This window comes from Symphalangus syndactylus, chromosome X (genome assembly GCF_028878055.3).
Source record: "Symphalangus syndactylus isolate Jambi chromosome X, NHGRI_mSymSyn1-v2.1_pri, whole genome shotgun sequence".
Classification (NCBI taxonomy): Eukaryota; Metazoa; Chordata; class Mammalia; order Primates; family Hylobatidae; genus Symphalangus; species Symphalangus syndactylus.
In genome coordinates this window covers 128,021,676-128,049,535 of record NC_072447.2, presented here as the reverse complement: position 1 = coordinate 128,049,535, position 27,860 = coordinate 128,021,676, and the positions used below count along the sequence as shown (strand labels likewise).

The window sequence follows — 27,860 nt, the reverse complement described above, 5'->3', positions numbered from 1 at the left end:
TGGGAACGTTATACATCTTGATAGGGGTTTGGGTTGCATAGGTGACAGCATTTGTCAAATCTCAGCAAATGTGCACATAAAACTGCACATTTTATTGTGCATAAATTTTACATTAAAATTTGTAAAAATATCAAACTAGCTAATAATATGTGAGTTAAAATGTATGAAGGGAAGTGTACTGATGTATGCAACATACTTCAGAATGCTTAAAAACTAAAAACTGGTCGGGCACAGCAGCTCACGCCTGTAATCCCAGCACTTCGGGAGGCTAGGCGGGCGGATCACTAGGTCAAGAGATGGAGACCATCCTGGCCAACGTGGTGAAACCCTATCTCTACTAAAAATACAAAAAGTAGCTGGGCATGGTGGCACGCACTGTAGTCCCAGCTACTCAGGAGGCTGAGGCAGAAGAATTGCTTGAACCTGGGAGACAGAGGTTGCAGTGAGCTGAGATCACGCCATTGCACTCCATCCTGGTGACAGAGCGAGATTCCATCTCAAAACAAAACCAACCAAACAAACAAAAACAGAAACAAAACAAAAAACTAAAAACTGACAGATGGAGACAAGAATGGAGAAATGAATAAGTATGTGACAAAGTGAGTTCAGTCAAATGCTAACTGTGGAATCTAGTTAGTGAGTATACGGTTGTTTATTATAAAATTCTTTCAACTTGGCTGTATATTTGATAATTTTTATAATAAAATGTTGAATGAAAATATGACTGTGAGGCTAGTCTCTAAAGTTTGGTAGTGAGGATAATCTCAAACACTGGTGTCTAGGCCATTTTAATGATCAAAATGCCTAATGATGCATCTCTGTTTTTGAATCAACTCTTGATGATCATATTTAATGAAAGGGAAGGGTGTAGTGTGTAACACCAAATGTGGAATGTTAGCACTCACTAGCCAGCAAATCAGGGAACACAAGGCCTGTTTCTTAAAGGTCTAGATGAAAAAAGAAAAAAAAAAGACAAAGAAAAGAGAGAGAACAACAAGGGCAATTTAGAATTATCTCTTAGGTATGTGAAAATGTTGCTGAGCTCCATCCAGTTCTCTTGAGCTCGGCTATAGCAGGATTGTTTGAAATTAATAGAGTTTGTGTTTTTGTAGCAACTGGCTTTGGTTTTTATAGCCCAAACTTGTGTTTCCTTTTCACAGGCATTTCCTGTTCAAACATGGATCTGGTTCCTCTGCGATCTTCAGTGCAGCCAGTCAGAACTACCCTCTGACATCCAATACCGTGTACTCGCCCCCTCCCAGGCCTCTTCCTCGAAGCACCTTTTCCCGACCTGCCTTTACCTTTAACAAACCTTACAGGTGCTGCAACTGGAAGTGCACAGCATTGAGCGCCACTGCAATCACTGTGACTTTGGCCTTGTTGCTAGCCTATGTGATTGGTAAGTCCTTTTTGTCATGCCTCAGCTTTGTTCTTAATCAAAGTCTTGCTTTGCTTGTGGTGGGAATGGGGGGTTTTTCTCTCGATTCTCGCCTGTACAAATTTGGACCTAGGCTTAGGATTATAACAAATTGATTTTCTTTTTTTTTTTTTTTTTTTTTACTTCCTAACCTTAAATACTGCTGAGGAGAGTAACAAATGCTCTTTGAGAAGAAATATTTATACTACTAACACAGTCTTATTGATCACAATTACTGTAATTAACCATTTTCCCTTCAATTAAAAGGTTGTTATGGTTTTCCCATTAGAAGTCATAAGTACCAACCTACAATAGCTTCTTAAATTACAGTTAAACAATAATACTGCTACGAAATTTTCAGGTAGCAATTTCATTAAATCCCCAGATATTTGGAAGCTATCAGAAAATTCGGTACATAATTTCTTCCCAAGAATTCAGATTTTTACACCGTGACCAAAAAACGTATTCTTATTTCACTAGGTAAATGACTGCAAAATTGTGTGGTTACTATGTCTTGAAAAGTAAAGCAGAGAGCTGTTATAAGGTGCTCTTTCCACCTTTAGGAAAAATGTTGTTGTTCTTGAGTCACCCTGATTAAAGTCACCCTCATTTGGTAGCAAATTGTATTGATTTTTCTGGATGGCACTTTATTGTGACTGAATATTAATTTAGTTTCTTGAGTGGTTCTGCAGTCTAAAATGTAAACTGACTTAAGAAATGTGTGTTTTTTTGTGGCAGCACTATTCCTAGAATGAATAGAATGTCATTGTAGAAAACAAAGTCTATTCAGGTATATCCCTAGTAAATTATTTTCAGGTTTACCCCAGTTACCTATTTGAAGCAGATTTACCCACTAAGAGACAATGAATATGATTTTGAGTGGCAGATAAAAGGAGACTTAGACCTTCTTATAAGTAATAAAGTACATTTGGTTGATTCCCATTTATCTAGAATGAGAATAATCTAAAAGTTCACATAATGATTTTGTGTGGGCATCATGGACCAGCGGATGGTAAGTAAATAAACGGCTGTATTTTGTAGGGAGGTCACTGATGATGTAAACAGTATAGGCTCGTAGCCTGTGCTGATGTTCATGATTCTCTCTTTTATATTTTCATCACACAAGCTGAATATATTTGAACAATGCTTCTATTTAACATGGATTATATTACCCTGTAATATCAAAACTGTGTCTTTTATCTCAGACATTTCAGGATAACCCAACATGTGTATTTATTTGGTTTGTAGTGACCTGTAATGAGAAATACTGCTGAAGGGATGGAGGCAAAGGATGAGAAAGTTCTACAACTCAAACATGATTTTCATATATCATTGGAAACAAGGAATAATATAAAAAGTTTAAATACATTAGAGTCCCTTTAAAATGGTCTTGCTCAATTATGAGATAAACTTTTATACGGGTTATTTTCTATTAACTTTTACTATATAGAGAGATAATGTTTTAGATACAAGCCCTAACCCTTGGTATAAACAAGCTCAAGTAATAGCAAGCTCTTTATTTAGGTTTATACCATGTTTAATACTAATTTTCTATTTAAATTTATTATTATGGCCACTCCCATATCAAAATTTTATTATATATTCTGAAACTTGTTTAATTCAGTTGTATATTTATTCATTTCATCAGCAAAAGTGGAACATTTCAGTTATTTCAAGGACTGTCTTTTTTAATAGAATAAACAATGGCATATCAATTTGGCATGGAAGTAAGACAGTATAGTTCAATAATTATTAACACGGATTTTCCAGACCTCTGCCACTTATTAGGCATGTTGCCTTGGACAAGTTACTTAACCTTTTCAGGTCTCCATTTCCTCATCTGTAAAATAGGCTTAAAATCGTACCTATAGCATAGGATTATTATAAGAATTAAATTAGTTAATATAAATAAAGCACATGGAGTAGTGCCTGAAATATAGTAAGTAGCCTATAAATGTTAAATATTATCATTAATATTACCATTGTTACCATCATAATTATTATTCATGATTAAAATTCACTAGTTCCCAGAATTAACAGTTTTGTTCATGGCTGTATCTCAGCACCAAGAACAGTGCCTGGCACATGTAAGCCCTTTCAGTAAAAGTTTGTTGAAAAAAAATAAATTATGCTAAGCTCTTTACTTGTATTAGCTCGTTTAATTCTCACAACAATCCTTAAGGATAGGTATCAATACATATGTATTTTATAAATGGGGAAACTGAGGCTCAACAAAGTTAAGAGGCTACATAGAGGCCACTTTTGAGATTAAGAGGGTGCCTTGCTAAGAAATAAGGATGCTGAGCTTCAAGCCAGAGCAGACTGACTCTTGAGTGCTAGGCCTTGCTTCTCTTCTAACACTGAAGTAAACTTTATAACTTGTTTACTTCTCAGTCTACTGAATAAATCCACCAGATATTTTTTCTTATTAAATTACAAATTCAATTAGATATACCAAGTCATCTAATTCCCATGGTGAGTGCCACTAAGATTGGTCGATTGGTAAGCAATATTTGTTGAAATCATTTACTGGGAGATTTTTTAGATGCAGAAATATCAGGCTAAATGCTGGCACAGTAACTTGAGTGGGTTCAATATGAGAAGATGTTTATGGCAAACACTGGAACTTTGTTCCTGGTTCTGTCATGAACTGGACATTATGTGACTGGATAAGTCCGTAAAAATCTCTCTTGATTTATCCCATCTGTGCCATATTGGTGACCACCTCAGAAGGATAGAGTAAAAATTCATAAATAGGCATTCAGGTGAAAGATGGCACATAAGAGCTGTAATATACAAGATGATTTTTAAATGGCTTTCTGTGGTTGAAATAAAAAAGTATTATATTTCAAAATATGAAGCCATTTCATTCTCGACTATTGCTGAGTCTGTAAGTCATCATTTTTTTCAATCCCCATTTGCAGTTGCTGTATAACCCAAGTAAAATCTTTCACTGAAACTACTTGCTGCTTCTGTTTCCCGTGCAAATTCCTTTCTGCTATTTCATTTTCCTCTACTATCCATTATACATAACCTTTAGATACTAATGGCTGTATGCTGTGCTGCCCTCAATCCACTAGGGGAAATCGCATCGATATCAATGGGACATCAATAGTCATTCTGTGCATTATAGCTCTGTAAGTGGTCATTGGAAAGCAGTGGAAATCCAGCACGTGAAAAATCAGAGCTGGGTTGTTCAACCAACCAGTCCTATCTCCACACCTACCCACTATACCTTTTGGATCAGGGAAAAAAATCATTCCTTTGAATAAGTTTTGAGTTCAAAAAAGTTGGTGAAGAGAGGCATGGAAAAATACTGATTATATGAAGATACCATGGAATGGCTATTGTCATCACTTCCTCATAAATCTGTAATATTTTCCATCTGAATCAAAAAGTATGTCCTTATGCTTCATCTTCTCTGATATTTTGGCATCGGTGATGTATCAGTGCCAGTCAGAAGCACATTTGCTTGAATTTACAAATAAGCCATACGAAGTAGTAGTCAGGAAGACAGATGACCATATGCAAGGTGTCAAGAGAAGGCAAGGTTAAGGTACTTCATCAATGGTTGTGAAGGGCACAAACACAGCTTCTCTGGCAATCTTTGATGTTTTGATCAAGTTTCTTCACAGTCAGCAGATTGTATAAGAGGCTACAGAATCTCACATGCACAGAAACTCACGTGAATACATTGTGCCTGGGGTCAAGTGCGCTGTTGCACTGAATGAGCTGAAGAGTAGGGGTTTCTGGCTCTCGTACCCATTATCATTAGTTAATGACATGGATGATCCTTTTCCTTTGCCATGAGATTAGTAGCAATCCATACCACCTTCAGGGGAGACAGGTAGTATTCCAACTGTGCAGATGAAACAATTTTAGTCCATAAATCTTGTCATGGCATACTATATAGCCTACATGTAGAAAGCTGACCACAATGGATATTAACAATATAGAACTAGAAGAGATAGAGTTTTGTACCCAGTTCTCTGATCCAAAGGTTAGAGATGAAACTATTCAAGAGGGCAAAGGGCCTACTTCATGTTGCTCTCTGCAGCACAATTCAATAACATAGATTCAAGCGCTTTTTTTTGCCTCTTTGCACTGGCCCAAATTGCCCTATTTTGGGGGTTTACTACAGTGGAGTAAAAGAGTGCTGAAAATAATAGAATGAAAGGAGTGGTGTGTGTTCATTTTGTCCGCCTCAGGAAGAAAGTGCAAATACCGCACTATACAGGGAAGAAATAAAGTGGGCTGTGGCATGTTCTGACTTTGGAAAATTCAAGAACTTAGATTTTTTTAACAGAGAGGATAGAAATTGAGTTTTTTTCCCCATTAAATCTAAATATAAAAATGCCCCCTCACACAGTATTTGCTAAATGTAGATAAATATGCTTACCAAAGCCCAACTCTTTCACTTATAGTGCTAGCAACTTCATTAATCTTTCTGTGCCTACGTTTCCTCATCTATAAAATGGGAATGTTGATAATACTTTCTTCAAGGATTGTCTTTATAATTAAATGAGCTGAAGCTTGTAAAACACTCAGGACATTGCTTAGCATAGCTGGATAAAGATTAATGATAATTATTAGTGAAATAGAATTATTGTGAAGATTATTTAGTTTGAGCTGGGGTAAGGATAATGAGGATATAATTCATCCTAACATGAACTGCTTTTGTTTCCCTTCTTTCCAAAGTCATCTAAAACAATTTTTCAGAGCATGAATGTCTGTCTCACAAGAATCCTCTAACGAGTTTGTTGTTTCCTTCTGCCTGGTCTGAAATAGCTGTCACTTTGCCTTTATTTTACTAATATCCCTCTTCTATGATGTTTTGACCCTTCAAATGGTTTTGTATTTTTATCTGAAGGCCATATCTAGGTTGAAACACATTTTCATTGAAATGCATTACAGCTTATAACATTCAAGAAATGACTCAGCATAAAATGCTAAAAAGCATTTCACATTATCCTATAGACCATTATCAATCCTTTTGCTGTCATGCTTAATACTTATTACTTCTTCCAATTCACTCTTATAGACCCAATCATGATAATACTGACAGTTTTTATATTAGCATTGACTTTTCCTCCTATTCATGAATCTACCAACCTTCTAGCAATGTCTCTAAGCAGGGATCTGGAAAACGGTAGTATAACTTTAGTCTAATTACAAATCTGCTATCCATGCATTTATCAGAACCTTTCTTTTAAAAAGATTTATAGATTCTTCTTACATCACCTTTCGGTATAATATATTCCATAAGTTCTATCCCCACCATGTTAAGTGGCACTCTTGCCTGCCATAAATAAAAGTATAAATCCAATCCAAATTAAACATACTAAAATGACATGATGAATCCATGTCAAATAAAACTAATTTCTAGAATCAGAGTTAGGTCCTGTTGCTCAGACTAAGGGCATCTTGGTGAAAGGCAAATACCGTACTTATTTTTTTTTTCCTTAGAACTCCAGAATGTGTATTTAAGACATAGAGTAAGATAAATAATTGATTGGGTGAACAAGTAGTAGATACTAAATATATGTCTTGCATCAAGAGATTATTGTCTCAAGGAGAGGCAATCACTCTACTAAGTACTTCTCGTACAGTACTTTCTTAGCCCAGCTAGGAAAATTAAAATGAGACTGTGAAATAGATAAAGATCTACTGGTAGGCATAATAAAGGGGGACTGGACAGGAGGTTAGTCATTTTGGAGTTTTGCATGCTTAAGACATTTTAGAACAGGAAGAATCAGTCATGCAAACTCAGACCAAAAAAAAATCTCTCAAGAAATCTATGACTTCACAGTAAATAACTTGAATTCTGTTTCATAAAGAAGAAATTTAGCTCCTGTTTAACTCAGTTTCTCTCCACCCAAATTGTATATATAGTACATACATAGATATGTGAATATTTTAGAGCCACATTGCATAAGTCGTTAAGCTATACTTACTCTGAAGTGAGTAAGAATAAACTAAATTAGAGCAATGGCTTTTAAACAGATGGCAGGTTAACCCGTTTTAAACTTCAGAAATATGACTAAATTTTTATCTAGAACAGCCAGAGTGGGGAGGGCCAGTGTTACCAACAAAATATCTGATTTATCATAGTCAACACTAACAGGTGGCATCTTACAGGGTTGGGGCTTATCCATTTAGGGTTCAGCAATATTTGCTTCACAAAGAGGTTAAAAAGCATAATATGTTTTAATAAATACAAATATATTGCAATACCTGGGGAAGCAAAAAAGGAAAGATACAGAAAGGTGGCAGGAAATGAAGATGGTAAGCAGGAGCTGATTATGGAAGGCGTTTTAAGCCATGGTAAGGACCTTGAAATTTATTCCAAGAACAAATGGAGAGTTTTTGTGGTTTTTCTTTAGGGCAAGACAATTATTTGCTCAGACTTACATTTAGAAAAATCACTCTAATGGCAGCATTGAAGTTGGGTTTGGCAGGCAGGACGATGGGTTTGTAAAATTGAAAACATGGAGATAAATTAGAAGACTATAATAGTAATACAGATCAGTGATAGTGAGAGCATAAACTTCTGGTAATGGAGAAGGAGGAGATGGAATGGAGAAATATTTAAATGATAAAACTCACTTGACTTAGTGACTAATAAGATATATCAGGAGAGAGAACGTTGTTATCTGGCTTAGGGACTGGGTAGATGGTGATAATGTTAGTCAAGATAGATAGCAAATGGAAGGAAGAGGCTTAAGGGTGAAAATGGACATACAGGTAGAGACACCTAGAACATTATTAAATATCTGGTGCTGAAACTTTGGAGGTAACTACCTTTGAGGACACCAAAATCGTGGGAGTAGGAAGGAAAAAGGAGTATGAAGACTTGAACTCTGGGAAATACTGGTATTCAAGAAGCCCAGGGAAAAGGAATCTGCTAAGCAGACTATGAAGAAACAACTAGAAAGATTGGAAGAAAACATTCTATGGTGAAGATAAAATAGTGGTTCTCAATGTGTGGTCTAGCAACCACTAGGAATTCCAAGACCTGTCAAAGCATCTATAAAGTAAAACCATTTTCATAATACCATAAAAGTGTTATTTATCTCTTTTACTGTAATTCCCTCAGGAGTGTACAGTGTATTTTTTCAGAGACCACATGACATGTGAAATCACAAGAATTTGAATGCAAAAGTAGCTATGAGAGTCCACCTGTTTTTCATTAAGCCAAACATGAAAGAGATCTTCAAAGATGTAAAACAATGCCACTATTCTCACTAATTTTTTGGGTTTTGCATAATACGGTATAATTATTTATTACAAAATGTATCATTTATATTAAAATGTAATGGTATCTATATATTATTCAATAAATTAATAAATAAATACTTAAAAATTATCCATTTTAATTTCTAATATAGATATAACTCATGTCACCAAAAGCTCTTTGGCATCTTCAGTAACTTTTAAGGACAGTAAAGAAGTACTAAGACCGAATCATTTGTTCATGGAAGGCTAGATTCTTGTTTAGGTATGATCCCACAAAGTAGTCTTTCCTGGGTAGACTTATAAGCCCATTAACAAATTACACCAAAGTACAGATAGCATTTAAATAATAGCACTAGTTTATATTGGATCCTCCATACAGGCTAGACCCACGTGGAATTTCAGATTACAGTGTAAATTCTCAGGAACACCTTCCTTGGGGCTCCTACTCCTCTCTATGGGACAGTGATGAACAAATTAAGAGGGTCCAAGATGGCCCACTGTAATTTTCTACTCGTCAAAGCCTCATCAAAGCGTTGCCAGTCTAATTAACATAGACCTTATGTACTGTGTTATGGTTAACTTACAGGGTAATTGCTTATGTCAAGAGTTTCTAAGGAGGGGCCTCACAAATGTTTGATTATTGGGTTGGATGTGACAATGGGAAATTCTTAACAGGAAGAAAAGATATATGATCTGGCACTTTGAAAAGCACTCTTGCTTCTATTTCATTTAGTTCATATTAAAGGAGCTTTCCTGATCAAATGATCAGGAAACTGTAGGCTAGCATATATACATAGAATACCAGAGGAGGTGGTTGAGCTCTCAGATAAACTAGCTGCGGCTCTGGTCAAAAATGAATAGAAATGTGATTTTTGACTGCAACCATTCTCTGCTACACAGACAAAGACTTCGCACTTTGGTAGGCATAGGTTTCATTAAATCAAATAGCCCATTATTCAACATTCTTAATTCAGTTTTGCCCTTTGTTCACTTATGAATCTACATTTCCATTGGTTTTGAACTTTAATTTTAATTAAGCATAGATATTAAATATGGCAAATAACAATAATGCAGTCTTTTATATATATCATATCCACAAATACTTTGCAGAATTAACTAATAAAATTATGGAGTTAAATGAAAATAATATTAAATAAAGAGAGCAGATAAAAGATTTTGGATTTTACTCATAACAAGCAGCTAAGCCAATACTAGTTGTACAGTGCATAAGAGAGAGAGGAGAGAGAGAGAGAGAGAGATACCAGCTGTCAAACTAGGAACAAGTATATTGCACTATAAAGAAAGTGGAAATTTTTGAAATGGAGTGGTTTTGTTAAAGATCATGTGCTACCTCCAGACATAGAAACCTATTGAATCCTAATCCTCTGAAGCTAACAAATAGTTCACTGGTTTTTGTACCACCTAGCAGAGAGTCAAGAAGGTTTTCGTTTTTAAATGTCTGATTGTGGTGGTAAATCTAGCCTCAATCAGTCCATAAGTAGTTGAAGAATCAGATGACTTTTGAACCTAGTTGAACTATTTGGCTCTTTGGAGGTGAAAGTTCTTATACCAGTGGGAAAATGTAAAGGACCGGAAATACTCAATGCTACTACAGGCTATAACAGCACATGCTCCAATATTATCTCATAGGATGTTGTAGAGCTAGCACTACTTAAGATTTACCAACACAGGAGACTGTGGGAGTATTTGAAAGCCAGATGGTACAAATAGATCCTTTCTTTGTCATGCCTAAAACACAGCCTGTTCTAAGATTCTACAAAACCCAAACAAACCATTAGTATCTTTGGTTTCTTTTCCTGCCTCTGTATGTTTTTAGTTTGGTTTCTCTGAAAAATTCTGCCATTATATAACTTGGGTTAGCCGTCATATAAATCTTTTTGCTGATAGGCAACAATCTAGTCTTTTGAATCAATGAACTATTAAATGTAGAACCCATTAACTGGAAGGAAAAAAAAAATCCCTCAATTTTAAAAATAAGAGGTTCAATGGGCAATCACAGTTAAATAGACTTTCAAAAAATGAAGACTGTGGAGTCCAGTGGTAGGGACATATTTTGGCCTAAAAGAAGCATAATTCATTGTTAGCATGCATATCAAATTAAAGAATATAGTTCTATTTTTATAGGCAGTTACAGTGCATATGTCTTTTGTGATTTGAGTAGGTAGGAAAGAAATAAAAATATTTGGATTACTCACTGACTGTCTCAGTAGCATTCTTGCTAATGAGGCTGAGGTCATGGGCTCAGTTACTATTTCAATCTGTCAGTTCAGTTCTGTTCTGTTTCATTACCAAAGCCCATAGTCTCAATCTCCCTTTGTGTTTCCCTCTCCAAATCAGGAACTTAGTCCTGTCTTCTACTGCCTAACAAAACCTGAATTCAGAATTGAATCTTGGGTCAAGAGGTTTTACGTAAAATTTCTTGTTTCTCTTTGAAAATAGATCTGTCATCCCTGGCCCTGCATTCTCCCATTTCCCCATGCATTTATTGAGTACCTACTATGTGTCAAGTATTATTTCAGTCTTTGGTGTGGCAAAAATAGCATGAGAACCATTAACTGGGGCTAAATAGGACCATGAACGCTCCAGTCCATCGAATACCCATCCTACCCTCTTCACTCTTTTATATTATCTGCCTTCCTTCTATGTAGATATCTAAGCTTGAAGCCACGTAATAAAATAACTCACACTGAGGTATAAATGGCTATAACAAAGATAAGTGTATTATATCTCCGTTTCGTAATTTGCACTTTATCAGGAAACAAAGTGTTAATTCTAAAAAAGTCTAGGTTCTGCAATTAGAGTCAGCTCAGAAGTTGAAATATATTTGCCATCACTACTTTAAGCCAAAGAAGTGAGATACTCACTATGAATTTCCAAGCCTTAAAAATCTAGGTGGAGAAATTATGTGAAGGGCAGGAAAACATGCCTAAGAATACAACACAGTCACCTTGTTAGTACATCTGGATTGATCCACAGTTACAAACCATGGCCCTAACCATGGATGACTCTCTCATAGATGCATGGAACTGAACATAAAGAACAGCACACAGTAAAATTATATTTCATACCCATTATTAGAGACTTGTTTCAAATGAATGTGTTATAGATACTGGGTACACAATGTTCAGTTATGTGTGTCTGTGTATGTATTATATGTATTATATGTAAAAATAAATATTAACAGTTCTGAGTTCCCATAGGGTAACACTGGCCTTTTAAATCCAAATCTCTCCGTTCCCTTATTCAAAAAGAAATTCAAATGCACAAGAGAAGCAAGTAGAACCACCTGTAACCCACTCAATAACATAAATAGGAGACAGATAATTCTACAAACTTCAAATTACACATAGGTAGAGAAATAAGCACCCAAATTACACAGAGTTGTCTCTGTAGCCCATGCCAGGACTGAGAGTCAGATAGAGGCTGAATGGAAAAGAAGACATGAGAGCTAGGGCCCACCTATGGCAGACTTGATCAAATTACTCCCATTAAAAAGAAGAAGTACTCCCATTAAAAAACTGTCTGAACAATCTCAGACCTGGCATATGAGAGCAATGGCTACGGAAAATAGGAATGTTCTTTAAAGTTCACAGAAGTAAACTTGGTAGCCTTGGGAAGGCACAACCTCTGAGGGCATGGGGGCATTAACTTGGAAGAGATGTCCCTTGGAGGCTTGGTGGTGAAGAGAAAGAAGAAAGCAAGAGGTATAATTTCAGGATACAGCAAAAATAAAAGTGAATCACAAAATTAAGTGATCTACCAAACCCCCTATCCAAAAGGCATTGATTTTCAAAAGCTACACTTTAATAAGAACTAATAATTCTAGTAATCCAACAAGTCACCAAACTCCTGATTCCTATTTACATACAACTCCTATTACTGGTCCAGGAAACTAAAATTTTTCAGAATGAACGTAAAAGGGAGACAACACCTACACAAAGCTCTATAAGAAGGAACTAGAAAATAAGAATTAGTCATTTCACTTGATTAAAAAAAAAACTAATAGCCAACCCCAAAGCAGAAAAAAACAGCAATAAAACATCCCAGTCCTAATAAGCCTTAAAGAAACATTTGAAGATATGAAAAAGGCTCAAATGATAAACTTTAAAACTCAGAACAGAAATGTACAAAATGAGAGTTGACTAAACTCTGGGAATAAATTGAAGAAAAAGGTAAACCCATCGTGAAAATGAATACTATACTGACTGATGACGAAGGGAGAAAAGATATTAAAATGAAAAAGATGCAATGATGAAAGGCACTTGAATAGCAAAGGGAATGAAATTGAAATAAAGAAGTTTAAGAAAAGATCAGAGAAAATAATTGCTATAGAAGATAGTCAAATAAATACAAACTACATATAATTATTATTAATGGTTCCCAAAGAAGAAAAACAAAACAATGAAATAAAACTAATATTTAAAACTATAATCAAAGAAAATTTTCAGAAATAATAGGCCTGACTGTAAGTATTGAAGGGCACAACCTTCAATATCTTGGAATTACCTCCAAGTATCTTCGAAAACTGACTCAAAACCATCAACTCCAAGTCATGTGCTACTAAAAATATTAAATTTCAATTATTATTTATAATCATCTCTGGGCCTTGTAGTGGGAGGAGTCATTTGTGAAAGAAAGAAAATGAGATTGGCATTAGACATCTTGACAACAGACAAAGCAAAGTAAGAGTAGAGCAGCATTTTCTTTCTTTCTTTCTTTCTTTCTTTTTTTTGAGATGGAGTTTCGCCCTTGTTGCCCAGGCTGGAGTGCAATGGCATGATCTTGGCTCACTGCAACCTCCACCTCCCGAGTTCAAGTGATTCTCCTGCCTCAGCCTCCCAAGTAACTGGGATTACAGGCATGCATCACCATGCCCAGCTAATTTTTTGTATTTTTAGTAGAGACGGGGCTTCTCCATGTTGGTAAGGCTGGTCTCAAACTCCCAACCTCAGGTGATCTGCCCGCCTCAGACTCCCAAAGTGCTGGGATTAGAGGCATAAGCCACCGTGCCCAGCCAGAATTTTCAAATAAGAGAGAGTATGAGCCAAGGATTTTCTTTAAGCCAGTTATTCTTTAATTATTAAGGTTATAGAAAAATACTTTAAACATGCAAGAACTCAGAGAATACTGTACTCATAAGCCCTACTAGATGAGGAAATTTTGACCCACCACTTTCAGTTCAAGACATGTCAGGTGGACAAAAACATAGTAAATATATAGAAGAAGACCTAAGAAAGCAAAATCAATAGATAGATCCTTTTTAATGTATTATAATAGTAATTTTTAATAATATTTTAACTTTTAGTTTCAGGGGTACATGTGCAGGTTTGTTCTATAAGTAAATTTTGTGTCAAGGGAGTTTGATATACAGATTATTTTGTCACAAACATAGTACCTGATAGGTAGTTTTTCGATCCTCATCTTCCTCCACTCTCCACCCTCAAGTAGGTCCCGGTGTCTCTTTCTCCCTTCTTTGTGAACATATGTATTCAATGGTTAGCTCCTACTTATAAGGGAGAATATTTAGTCAAGATAGATCCCATGGCTATGTATTGAACTTAACACCCTGATATTAGAGAATACACCTTCTTCTCAAGGTTTCATAAAACATTCACAAAATTTAAGCAAATATTAGGTAACAACTCAGTGAGTTTCATAAGTTAGAAACAATACAAACATCATTACCAGATCATGGTGAAATGAAAGTGCAAATTAATAAGAATATTTAAATACCAGAAAAGCCCTTCTATCTGTAATTTTTTTAAATTTTAAACAATTCTTGTGTATAAGGGGAAATAAAACATAAAATTTTAAAATATCTAAGAAAAAATTATAATGAACACACCACATGTTAAAATACTATTAAACCTTGTATAAGGTGAAAATTCACATCAATAAAATGAAAGAAAACAAATCTGAAAAATCAATAAAATAAAAAGAAAACACAGGAAAGGAAATAAGAAAGATATAGCAGAAATTAATGGAGTAGGAAACAAAAATAATAGAAAGATAAATAAAATAGTGTTAAAAATTAACAAGTAGGCAGACCACAAATAATCTGAAACCAAGAGAAAAGGGGAAATATATACAAAGTAAGAAACGAGGAGAAATAACTATTGAAACAGGAAAGTTTTAAAAAACTGTAAGTGGCAACTTTTCATGAATCTTTTTGATAATGATTGAGCCATTTTGTACACCCACCAGCAATGTATGAACGTGTTTATGTCTCCACGGACATTGCCATCAAACTGTGCTGCAAGCTTCTGAATCGTCAGTTTGACAGGTTAGAAATGACATCTTAGTGTAGTTTTCTTTTGTTTTTCTCTTAAGAAAAAGTAAGGTTGACTATTCATATTTTTAAGGATCTTTTTTGTTACCTGTGTGCTCATATCTCTTGCCTTTTTTTCCATTTTCTTTTTCTCTTCTTTGTCTCAAATTTTAAGAGTTTAAGAAGACTCATTATTTTGAATACATAACTCTAACTGTGTATCCTCGGGAATATATTCTAAGGACAAAAACACAAAATTTGAACGTTACTTAGTAGGCTCATTTCTAGTAATGATTTTGCTATAATAATTCCATCCAATAATAAGATGCTTTGTGCATCTTAAAGGATAAGCAAACAGGTAAATATATTGATGTTACTGGGAACAAGGTTCATTGTGTGAAAAAGGAAATAAAAATATGGAATGAGAAAGAAGAACTCTGAAGTGTTGGATTAGAATTGGGGAGATATATATATATATATATATATAAGCTTGTGCTTTTAAAACTGTGCATATATGTACATCTTAGTCTGTTTGTGTTGCTATAAAGGAATGCCTGAGGCTAGGTAATTTATAAAGAAAAGAGGTTTATTTGGCTCATGGTTCTGCAGGCTTTACAAGAAGCATAGCACAGGATCTGCATCTGGTGAGGGCCTCAAAGCCCTTCCATTCATCATGGAAGGAGAAGGGGAGCCAGTGTGTGCAGAGATCACAAGGCACGAGAGAGGAGAGGGAGGTGCCAGGCTCTTTTTAACAACCAGCACTTGCAAGAACTAATAGAACAAGAAGAGAACTCACTTATTACTGCCAGGATAGCATGAAACCATTTATGAGGAATCCACTCACATGACTCACTTTCCATTAGGCCCCACCTTCAACATTTGGAATCCAATTTCACCCTGAGATTTGGAGGGTCAAACATCCAAACTATAGCAATCCAGATATATGTGTGTATACACACACAAACACACACACACACACACACACACACGAACAAAGCAGGTTATAAAATCTAAAAATTGTGTTATTTGTTTGTATATTCCTAGTCTGTCCTCTGAAAGGACTTAAAAGCAATAACACCTCAGTAGTAATTAATACACCTTATACCCAAACTTTGATTTCTGAATACATTTCCTACCAAAATCTCCTTGAAGGATTGGCTGTTTCTAGGTCTGTGGCAGGGAAAGTAAGTATAAGGTAAGCCTGGGATATCTTGTGCTAGAAAGCAAGGAAGTGTTCAGGCATGTGAAAATGACACAGGAGCCAACTTGAAGGGATTCCCCTTGGCCAAATTTGAGTGTCAGAAAGAAGAATGGTGGTAATTGATTATACACTGAACAACAACAAAAAGAATTTAATATTTGTAATATGGAAAAATTAATCATTTAATTTCTAGAAATAGGCATGTGTTCTACTTTAACTCATGTAGGTTCCTTTATGCATAATCATGGTCTCATCCAAATTAGGTATTACAATAGTACTGCCTTATCCACAGTTTTGCTTCCTACAATTTCAGTTACCCAAGGTCAACTATGGTCTGAAAATATTACATACAATAAGATATTTTGAGAGAGACACCACATTCACATAGCTTTTATCATGGTATGTTGTTATACTTGTTCTATTTTGTTATTATTGTTCATCTTTTTAATTTATAAATTAAATGTTATCCTAGGCATGTACACGTAGGAAAAAAAAACATGGTATATGTAGAGCTTGGTACAATCCGTGGTTTCATCCATCCATTAGGGGTCTTGGGGCATATTCCTCACTGATAAGGAGGGCTTATTGTATTATTTCTACTTTACATATAGGAAAACTGAGACTCAGCTTAGGAGCTTGCACAACATCACATAGCTAATAAATAGAAAAGCCATTACTCTTCAAATCTGTCTGACACAAAAAGAGCCTGTGCCCTCACTTATTACACTAAACAGCCTCTAAAATGGAGCTCATATTATATACCTCTTTATTGCTTGCTTTGTAAACATTTTTCTCTATCATGAAATATTTTCTGTAATATTTTTAATGGCAACACGATCTTCTATTGTCTATAGTCATTTGTCTAACTGATCCCATTTGTTGGACATTTGAGTAATTTTCAAAATCTTGCTATTATATACAATACACTGAATATCAATGTTTTAAATCTATTCAGACCTTTTTCTTTTTATTATTATTATTATTATACTTTAAGTTTTAGGGTACATGTGCACAACCTGCAGGTTTGTTACATATGTATACATGTGCCATGTTGCTGTGCTGCACCCATTAACTCGTCAGACCTTTTTCTTACCATAAATTTCTAAACATTAAATGGCTTGATAAAAATATTTTTTAAAAGAATCCAACGCTTTGGATATATATTGCCAATTTGTCCAAACATTTTTGCAACACTTTACACTACCAGCAGTATGTGAGGGTGTTCATTCCTCTGAACTCCAGAAAACTTTTGACATCATCATTTATAAAAAAGAAAAGAAGCCATTTTGATAGGCAAAAGGGTATTTCAATGTCTTAGTTTGCATTTTCCTTCCATATTTATTGAGGTATAATGAGGTATATTGAGGTATAAATGACAAAAATTGTGTATATTTAAGGTATGCAATGTGATGTTTTCATACAGTATACACTATGAAACGATTACTGCAATCAAATTAATTCATATGTCCAACACCCTCATAGTTGCCTTTTATTATTCGATGATGAGAGCATTTAGAAATGTTCAAGTAGGATCCTTGCTTCCAAAATGCCAAAGGAAAGAAGGAACAATGGTCATGCCAAAAAGGCCTGCAGCCACATGCAGCCTGTTCGCTGCAAGAACTGTGCTCAATGCATGCCCAGGAATAAGGCTATTAAGAAGTTTGTCATTAAAAACATAGCAGAGGCAACAGCAGTGAGGGACATTTCTGAAGTGGGCTCTCAATGCTCACAGTGTTTCCCAAGCTGTATGTGAAGCTATATTGCTGTGCGAATTGTGCCATTCACAGCAAGGTAGTCAGGAATTGATCTCATGAAGCCTGCAAGGACTAAACACCCCTACCCCTATTTAGACCTGTGGGTTCTGCCCCATGGCCCCAACCAAGGCCCCTGTGAGGAGCTGAGTCCTTACAGACTGAAGGAAAACTACTCTCTGGAGAAAAATAAAATGGAAGTTGTACTTTAAAAAAAAGAAGAAGAAAACTCCTGTAATCCCAGCTACTTGGGAGGCTAAGGCAGAAGAATCGCTTGAACCTGGGAGGCGGAGGTTGCAGTGAGCCGATATCCCACCACTGCATGTCAGCCTGGACAAAAGAAAGAAAAGAGAAGAGAAAGGGAAGGGGAAGGGAGAAAAGAAAGAGAAGAGAGGGGAGGAGAGGAAACTTGAAGTATACATTATTATTAACTATAGCCAGCGTGCTATACATTAGATTTCCAGAATTTACTAATCCTGTGTAACTGAAACTTTGGACCCTTTGAGCATCAGCTCCCTACTTTCCCTACCCCCAGTCCTTGGCAGCCACCACGCTACTCTCTGCTTCTATGAGTCTGACATTTTTAGATTCCACATGTGCGCTAGATCATGTAGTATTTGTCTTTCTGTGTCTTGCTTTGTCTTCTTTTGATAAGTGTTTGTTCATGTCCTTTGCCCACTTTTTGATGGGGTTGTTTATTTTCTTTAAATTTGTTTAAGTTCCTTGTAAATTCTGGATATTAGACCTTTGTCAGATGGGTAGATTGAAAAAATTTTCTCCCATTCTGTAAGTTGCCTGTTCACTCTGATGATGGTTTCTTGTGCTGTGCAGAAGATCTATAGTTTAATTAGATCCCATTTGACAATTTTAGCTTTTGTTGCATTTGCTTTTGGCGATTTCATCATAAAATCTTTGTCCATGCCTATGTCCTGAATGGTATTGCCTAAGTTTTCTTTTAGGGTTTTTATGGTTTAGAGTTTTACTTTCAAGTCTTCAATCCATCTTGAGTTAAAGTTTTAAAGCATAAGGAAGGGGTCCAGTTTCAGTTTTCTGCATATGGCTAGCCAGTTTTCCCAGCACTATTCATTAAATAGGGAATCCTTTCTCCATTGCTTGTTTTTGTGAGATTTGTCGAAGATCAGATGGTTGTAGATGTGTGGTCTTATTTCTGAGATCTCCATTCTGTTCCATTGGTCTATATGTCTGTTTTGATACCATGCTGGTTTCTTGTAGTATAGTTTGAAGTCAGGTAGCATGATGCCTCCAGCGTTGTTCTTTTTGCTTAGGATTGTCGTGGCTATATGGGCTCTTTTTTGGTTTCATATGGAATGCTTGTGATTTTTGCACATTGATTTTGTATCCTGAGACTTTGCTGAAGTTGCTTATCAGCTTAAGGAGTTTTGGGGCTGAGACGATGAGGTTTTCTAAATATAGGATCATGTTGTCCACAAACAGAGACAATTTGACTTCCTCTCTTCCTATTTAAATATCCTTTATTTCTTTCTCTTGCCTGCTTGCCCTGCCAGAACTTCCAATACTATGTTGAATAGGAGTGGTGAGAGAGGGCATCCTTGTCTTGTCGGTTTTCAAAGGGAATGCTTGCAGCTTTTGCCTATTTAGTATGTTATTGGCTGGCTGTGGATTTGTCATAAATAGCTTTTACTATTTTGAGGTATATTCCATCAATACCTAGTTTATTGAGAGTTTTTAACATGAAGGGATGTTGAATTTTATTGAAGGCCTTTTCTGCATCTATTGAGATAATCACATGGTTTTTGTCATTGGTTCTGTTTATGTGATGGATTACATTTATTGATTTGCATATATTGAACCAGCCTTGCATCACAGGGATGAAGCTGACTTGATCGTGGTGGATAAGCTTTTTGATGTGCTACTGGATTTGGTTTGCCAATATTTTATTGAGGATTTTTGCATCAATGTTCATCAGGGATAAGCAATATATTGTTTTAAAATATGTAAATATTGTCGAATGGCTGAATCAAGCTCTGAATTTTATACTTTTGTATGTTTTCATATTTATTTTAGTTTTTAGTTAGCATCCTTTATTTTCAGGTTGAAAAACACCCTTTAGCATTTCTTGAATAGCAGATCTAATGGTGATGAATTCCCTTAGCTTTTGTTTGTCTGGAAAGGCCTTTATTTCTCCTGAATTTATGAAGAACAGCTTCGCCAGTTATAATATTCTCAGTTGGTAGAGTTTTCTTTTTTAATACTTTGGATATATCACCCCACTATCTCCTAGCCTGCAGAGTTTCTGCCGAGAAATCCAGTTATATTCCTTTGAAGGTTCCCTGTATATGATAGGCCACTTTTCTCTTGCTGTTTTCAAAATTCTCTTTTGTTGTTGACTTGTGTGAATTTCATTATAGTATCTCAGTATATATCTCTTTATGTTCAATCTGTTTCTATTTTGGGTTCTTTGGGCTTCATGCATCTGGATTTTCATTTCCTTCTTCAGATTTGGGAAGTTTTCAGTCATTATTTCTTTAAATAATCTTTCCACACATTTCTCATTATTTGCTCTTTCAGGACTCTCATAATCTGTATACAGGTTTGCTTGAGGCCAGGCTCAGTGGCTCACGCCTGTAATTCCAGCACTTTGGGAGGCCGAGGCAGGCAGATCACCTGAGGTTGGGAGTTCGAGACTAGCCTGACCAACATGGAGCAACTCTTTCTCTACTAAAAATACAAAATTAGCCGAGCATGGTGGCACATCCCTGTAATCCCAGCTACTCAGGAGGCTGAGGCAGGAGAATTGCTTGAACCCAGGAGGCAGAGGTTGTGGTGAGCCGAGATCATGCCATTGCACTCCAGCCTGAGCAACAAGAGCAAAACTCCGTCTCAAAAAAAAAAAAAAAAAAAAAAAAAAAAAAAAAAAAAAAACAGATTTGCTTGAAGAGGCCATAAGCTTTCTTCACTCTTTTTCATTTATCCTTCCTTTTGTTCCTCCTACTGAGTAATTTCAGATGACCTACCTTTGAGCTCATTGATTCTTTCTTTTGCTTCACTGACTATTGTTGAAGCTGTTGATGGAATTTTTCAGTTCAGTCATTGTGTTTTTCAGCTCTGGATTTTTTTTTATGGCTTCTATTTCTTTGTTGAGCTTCTCATATTTCTTATGTGCTGTTTTCTGATTTTATTCACTTGTCTATCTGTGTTCTCTTGTAGCTCACCGAACTTGTAGTTCACTGAGCTTCTTTAAGTTCATTATTTTGAATTATTTTTCAGGCATTTTATAGCTATCCATTTTTTTAAGGTTGGTTACAGGCGCTTTGTTTGTTGTTGTTGTTTGTTTTTTGCTTTCCCTTTGGTGATGTCATGTTTCCCTGATTATTCATGATCCTTGTGGCATTGGCACCTTCTCCAATCATTAAAGACTGGCTTCACCGAGAAAAGCTCTTCACCTCTCAGCTTGTCTAGGGATTCTGTGTGGGCCAGCAGGGAAGGTCTCTGGGTTGGCTTTGCTGAAATCCTTGGGCTGGTAAGCCTGGTGCATGGGTCAGTAATGGCACCTCGGTTCCTGGGTAAGTAATGATGGTTGAGCCTGGAGCTTGGGTTCACCAGTGCCAGACTGGTACCTGGGGCCATGGAAGATGGCCTGGCCCTAGGGTAGGCCTAAACCCATTGGGCCATGAAGAATGAATGCAGCTTAGGGCTATAAGGGCCATCCTTGTGCTATGATGAGTTTGGATCTTGGGTTGGCAGTGGCTTTACTAAAGGTCAGATCCATGAGAACCAGCCTGATACTGGGGTGGGAGCCTGAGTCCATTGGAGCTAGCCTAAAGCCTGGAGCCACAGGGACCAGCCATGTTTAGTGGTTGGCCTGGAGTTTGGGTCTATGTGGACCAGCCTGGAGTCTCAGGCCTTGAGGCCTTGCCTATCACTAGGGTAGGCCTGTAAGCTTGGTCATTGGGTGCCAGCCTGGCACCAGGGTTCCCTGGGGTGGGCATGGTGCTGGGTTCTACAGCGAAGTTAGGTGTTCACTTCACTCTCTTCTGCCACATGGAAGGTATTTCTCTCCACACTGTGCTGTGTAAGCCTGGGAGAGTAGTATTGCAGGTAATGCTAAACTATTCTTCTTACCCTCTTCAATGCATCTTTTTTTATGTCTGTGCTCCACCAGATACTGTAATCTCTCACCTGAATTCCTTAGCACTTGTGAAGGAATTTTTTAGCCTGAATGATTGTTCAAATCGATGTTTCCATGAGGGAGCAAGCACTGGAAATGCCTATTCTGCCATATTGTTGACATCACTCCTCTAATTTGCATTTTAAAATTACTGCTATAGTTGAATATTTTAAATTGTCTCTGTTAATTTGCATTTCTTTTTTGTGAATTGCCTATTGATGTCTTTTGTCCATGTTTCTATTGAAAGGTGCATTTCAATAGAAATTGATATTGATTTATAAGAAATTTTATATGTTAAAGATTTTAACATAAACTGCATATTTTAACATTGTTTAAAATCCAAAATTACAGTTTCAAACCATACAAAAATAATGAAACTAAAATACTGCCGTATTATTTTCCCACATCTATTGATATCATGGTAAAGCATTTCAGAAAACAGTAAGAAAAAATTTTGACTCCTTTTCAGGGGTGATATGAAATTGAGTTAACTTCCCACTGCCTACCTTTTCTTTAAAGAGAAACTTGCATCTTTTTCAAAAATAGTGAGCAAAGCTTAGGAAAACAAAGTGATCCGTTTTAACAAAAATGCTAAGAAGATTGAAGTAAACAAGAGAAAGGATTGTAGAACCAGTAGAAAATATATACAGTGTATTTTACTTCAGCTACATGTGACCCAGTAATTCAATAAAATTTAAGTGTCATTATAAAAAGATTTTGCAGATGTACATGTATTTTGAATTGGAGGGTTTTTACAGAGTTCCCATTTCTCTCTTATGTACTTACCTGTGATTGATGGAAAAAATAGCTTGAATAATCAGGCTATGACAAATAGTGGAATTTTTCCCTATGAAAAAGTAACTGGTTGGAATAAAATCTTAACCTATAACATTGGCCTCATTAGTCCAATATTCCAGTCAAATTACTTCAGTACTAAATGTCATTGAAAAGAAGAAATGGATTACATATTTTCTTGGCCTTAACTAAGACTGAATCAGTGTGGTTGGGTGAAACAAGACTGAGGTAGAAAAATAGGGTCCTAGTGCCAGCTCTCTGTGTCCTAGGTGCAAAGCATTTCCTTTCTCTAGGTGTTATTTTCCTCTTCTGTAAAATGAGGAGATTGAGGCAAATGGTTTGTGTGTGGTGTGTTCTTTCCAAAATATCCTTTTAATTGTAGAACGCTTTTAGACTTACATAAAAGTTGCAAAGATAGTACAGAGAATTACCATATACTCCTCATTTAGTTTCTATTTTTTTTAGATAGTACAAAAGGCTGTCATAGTTTCTTCTATTGTCAACGTCCTATATCACCATGGTACATTTGTCACAACTAGGAAATGAACATCAATAATTACTGTTAACTGCATTTGACACTTCATTTAGATGTCACCAGTTATTCTTTTCAAGGATCCAATTCAAAATAGGATATTAACATCATGTCATGTTTTCCTATCTTCCCATGGTCTATAACAGTTTTCTGACCTAGATGACATTGACGATTTTGAGTAGCAATGGCTAGGTTGTTTTTTTAATGTCCTTCAATTTGGATTTTGCTGATGTTGTGCTTATGTTTAAACTGGCGGTATGCTTTTGGAGAGGAAGACCACAGAGGTGCCATTATCATTGCATCATATCAGGTGTCTGTGCCATAATGTACATGCTATCATTGATGATAACCCAGCTGAGGTAGTGTTTTCCAGGCTTCTTCACTTTAAATGTACTGGTCCCCTCCTTTCTAAACTATACTGGATTACTCTGTGGTCTTTTTGAGCTCTAACATAGCATGATTTTACTGTTGCAGACAGATTCCCCTACTTGTGCAGATCAATTTGATAGAGTAGAATCCGTCACCCAGGATTGCATACTTGTGCTGGGTAACTCAGCTGAAAGTTTTCTTGGGACCCATTTCATACTATATAGCTATGTGAGAATTATCAGTTATTATTCATAAAATGAGACTCTAACTCCTTTATGCTAACCTTTATAAAAAGTGTACTCTACTAAGAAATGATGATACCTTTTAAAATCTTAGGGATGCTCTAATTTCTGGAATCCTTTTACCAAGAAAACCCAAAACCTACAACTTCCAGATCCCCAGTGCCCTGATGATAGAGGAAAGGAAATTAAAGAAATTTGCAGCTTTGGGGGATGTTGATGGGGATGGGAACATAAAAGTATGTCTGTTGTATATTAAGTCAAGGATTTGGAATCAGGGAATTAGGTGAGGTTTTTGTTTTAACTCTACAGCTGTGTGAAGATGGCAGCTGAAGTTCTCTCAAAGACCGGAGTCCCTTTATATTACTCTCTTCAGAGAATCACAACTACGCAATCATCTCCTGGGGCAGGAAAGTAGAGAATTCAATGAGTCAATGACTTTCTGCCTTTCTCCACTTCCAGGATGGTTTTGTAAAGGGATCAATTAACCAGGCTTAATAATGATTGCTAACCTTTATTGGGCATTTAGTATGTGCCAGGCATTTTTTTCTAGGTACTTTACATATACTGACTCATTTAGTGTCCACAACAACCTTATGGAGATGTTGTTATTGCGCACATTTTATGGTGAAGATACTGAGAGGCAGAGAATAACTTACCCAAGATTATTACACACACTAGTTAGCAGCAGAGTTGAGATTTGAACCAAGAAACCTTGGCTCCAGAGTCCCTGCTCTTTATTATACCATATGACAACTGCCTCCCTTTCCACAGAGTGAAATCCCCAACAGGGCCAGTTCTTTTTGCAACCAAACAGTAAGTGTTGTATCCTCAGCAACTAGACAATGTCTAATACATAGGAGCCAGCCAACAAATAATTACTGCATGAAAGGAGAAGACTTGAGGATCCAGATCATGAATCAACCTCATTTTAATAATACATTGGTGACTCTTTCAGAAGAACACTGTCATGGTGTCACTTCAGAAAACCCAGAACAAACTGGGTCCTTATAATCACCACTTCACTCTCTCTACCTCCTCATCTGTTCACATCTTATAAGACAGATAAGAAGGTTTCATAGTTTTTCACCACTCATCGTTTTCCATCTTCTCTATCATATCCTGTCTTCCCAGCCTTTTATAAGCCCTGCTCCTTAATGTTAACCGTGAATAATAATTAATGACAGAGTTTTTAAAATTCCAATATCTAAAAGTTTGCAGAAGGACACATACCACGTATTTATAGCTATGATTACATGATGCTAACTCAGAAAAGTGAGTTTCAAAGTATCAGCTACCAGAGGTTGCGGATATAAATCAATGAATACATTTCCATTTTAAAAATTTAAATAATATACAAGTCAGATGGGTAAGAGGAAGAGATAGCTGTGTATGTCTATTTCTTACTCTCTATAGTCACAAGTTTTATTTGGGTCTTTTTAAAAGAACCTGGTTACTATCGCCAATAAGTACTCAAACCAGGAAAGAGAGTAGGAGAATATTTAGGAATCTAAGAAACTCCCATCATCAATAATGAAGAAGTGATTGGCAGTGATTTGGACCGTAGAGAAAGGGAGAATTAGTTGAGCAGAAAATGAAGTAAAATAGAAAATAAAATTTTAAAGAAGAATTAAAAGTACTGATTCCTGTCTAAATTTATATTTTTGCTACATTATTCATTAAACTGTTTTTTAAATTTATCCCATCATTATGCTGCTTATTCTTCCTGACTCCACAAAGCAAATAATAATACAAAAATAAATAAGATTTGAGTTATGGAGAGCACTTATTGGTGCTGTGACTTGAGATGAAACCACTAAATAATTGTGCGTGTCTGATAAGGAATACACAGATGGGCCCGTAATGCAACTGCAAATGGAGATCATATATTAAACTTGTGATAAGGTACCTAACTAGACATGTTATTTATAAATATTGCTGTAGTCTTGGAATGGAAAATATAAAATACGTAGTAAATGAAAGTTTTAAGATAATATAATACAGAACTGGGATATTAAAATGATTTATTACTCTGATAGGATCTTTTCCATCGTGAGTATTGGATAAAACTAGCACCATACTAAGGCAAAAAAAAAAAAAAAAAGCATGCTACAATAGAGAATAATTCATTTCACTTAGGAGAGGAAAAGTAGGGATTCAAACACGTGGAGCAACAGAAAAGGTGTCCTCATTGCTGTGTTATACTGTCTCAATCTTTTCTTAACTGGCATTTAATTTTAATGTTTCATCATGGCAGACTTGCAAAATGTGTTTTGTAAAACAGTTCAAGTTAAAATACTTTTCTTTTTTTTCTTTTAATTAGTGAAGTTCTTTCTTTCAAAGGGAATTCTACCTATATACAACACAGCAGCTTTTTGGGTTTTCAAAAATGTTTGAAAGAGACCTCAAAACCATATTGACTACATTTAAATAGCTTTGAAAAGAAACATTTAAGTGTGTTTTATTTATGTTCATGATGTAGTACAAGCACAAATAATATTTTTAGTATAAAATGTATATGTATAGCCCTAGGAAAAAAAGAGAAAAGTTGAATGAAACTGCTGAGGCAATAGTAGATACCATAAATAAACATGCATTACTTCTTTAATTTAGTTCTTGAAAAATGCTTCTGTGAAAACTAATAGTTTTCAATCCTGCATGTAATATGGTTATTATCAGGATAAAACTCAGATCTGAAGGTAATTTATCAAAAGGCTATAGTTCACTCATATGCCAATTTGATGTTTAATGTAATAAAAATGGGATTTATTTTAAGATGGGAAGATAACCTGGTTTCTGTAATGTTGGCAGTCACTGCATTTAATTCAAGTAGCATTTATTTTTGCAGTGATATTCCTTATTGCAGAAGCATCTAGTCTCACATCATGGCCACTGAAGTATCGGTCTGGTGAAATTGCTTCCCACGGGAGTTAGTTGAAAGCCTGAAGTCATCAGGGGTCACCATCTGGGTAATGTACTTCGTATATATTTCAGGAAGGGAACTGTCCAACATACAAGCAGATCTGTAGTTTTGACAAGCCTTGGAAGTAAAGTACAAAAGCTGTAGCATTCCCTAGCCTGAAGGAACATGAAGGGAACTAGTAGGGGGAGAATGCTGACAAAAAGGGAAAACAAAGTATCTTGGAAAATATTATATGCTTTTGTCTTGGCATGCTGTGAAGCAGGACATGATCCATAATGGTCAGGACTTTATTTGTAAGATAGATTTCAAACTTTCTAAATAGGTTTATTTAGTGGATTTAGAAAATAATACCCCAAAATTCTTGCGACAAATAAATATAACACCCCTAGCTGAATATCTTTGCATTTTAAGGTGCAAGATGAATTCCTTGAAAGCAAAGTTACATTTGCCTTAAAAGTCTTATAATTTTAAGGTTAACTTGTATATTTATTATCAAAGCCCTATTTATTGTTAGGTGTATTCAAAAATTACCTGTAAGAGAGTGGACACAAAACCCCAAAACATATATAATAACATGAAAAGGGGTCCTGTCTCCTGACAGTAGCACTATAAAGATATTTCAATAAATTTAAATACCTAAAAGGAATTCTTCCCAACACCCAAATTTTCCTTATTCAGATATTTTGAAGATAATTTTTTAGGCCACTAGATTTAAAACTATATTATTTGGATCTTTTGGACAGCCAATCCCTTTCAATCGAATTCTGTTTATCTGTTTTATGTGTCTGGGAACTGTTCATATTTAATTGCTGAATGGTTCTGCTGCTTTGAAATGTTTTGAAAAGTCCAATTTTAGACAGAAAACAGCAATAAAAGAGATAGAATAAAACAATGAAACCATTCAGCTTAACAAAGGTTTGTTGAGCATCTGGTATTTTAAAATTATATAATAATACAT

General features: G+C 35.7%; 1 protein-coding gene across 2 annotated transcripts in view; it reads left to right on the top strand.

The window, feature by feature from the left end:
• TENM1 (teneurin transmembrane protein 1) overlaps nucleotides 1-27,860 on the top strand; it is an 815,747-nt gene that overhangs the window by 490,565 nt on the left and 297,322 nt on the right. For both annotated transcript variants that reach the window (XM_055269101.2, XM_055269106.2), the window contains one exon: nucleotides 1,161-1,399. In XM_055269101.2, coding sequence (XP_055125076.1) covers nucleotides 1,161-1,399 — 239 coding nt within the window. The remainder of the gene's footprint in view (nucleotides 1-1,160; nucleotides 1,400-27,860) is intronic.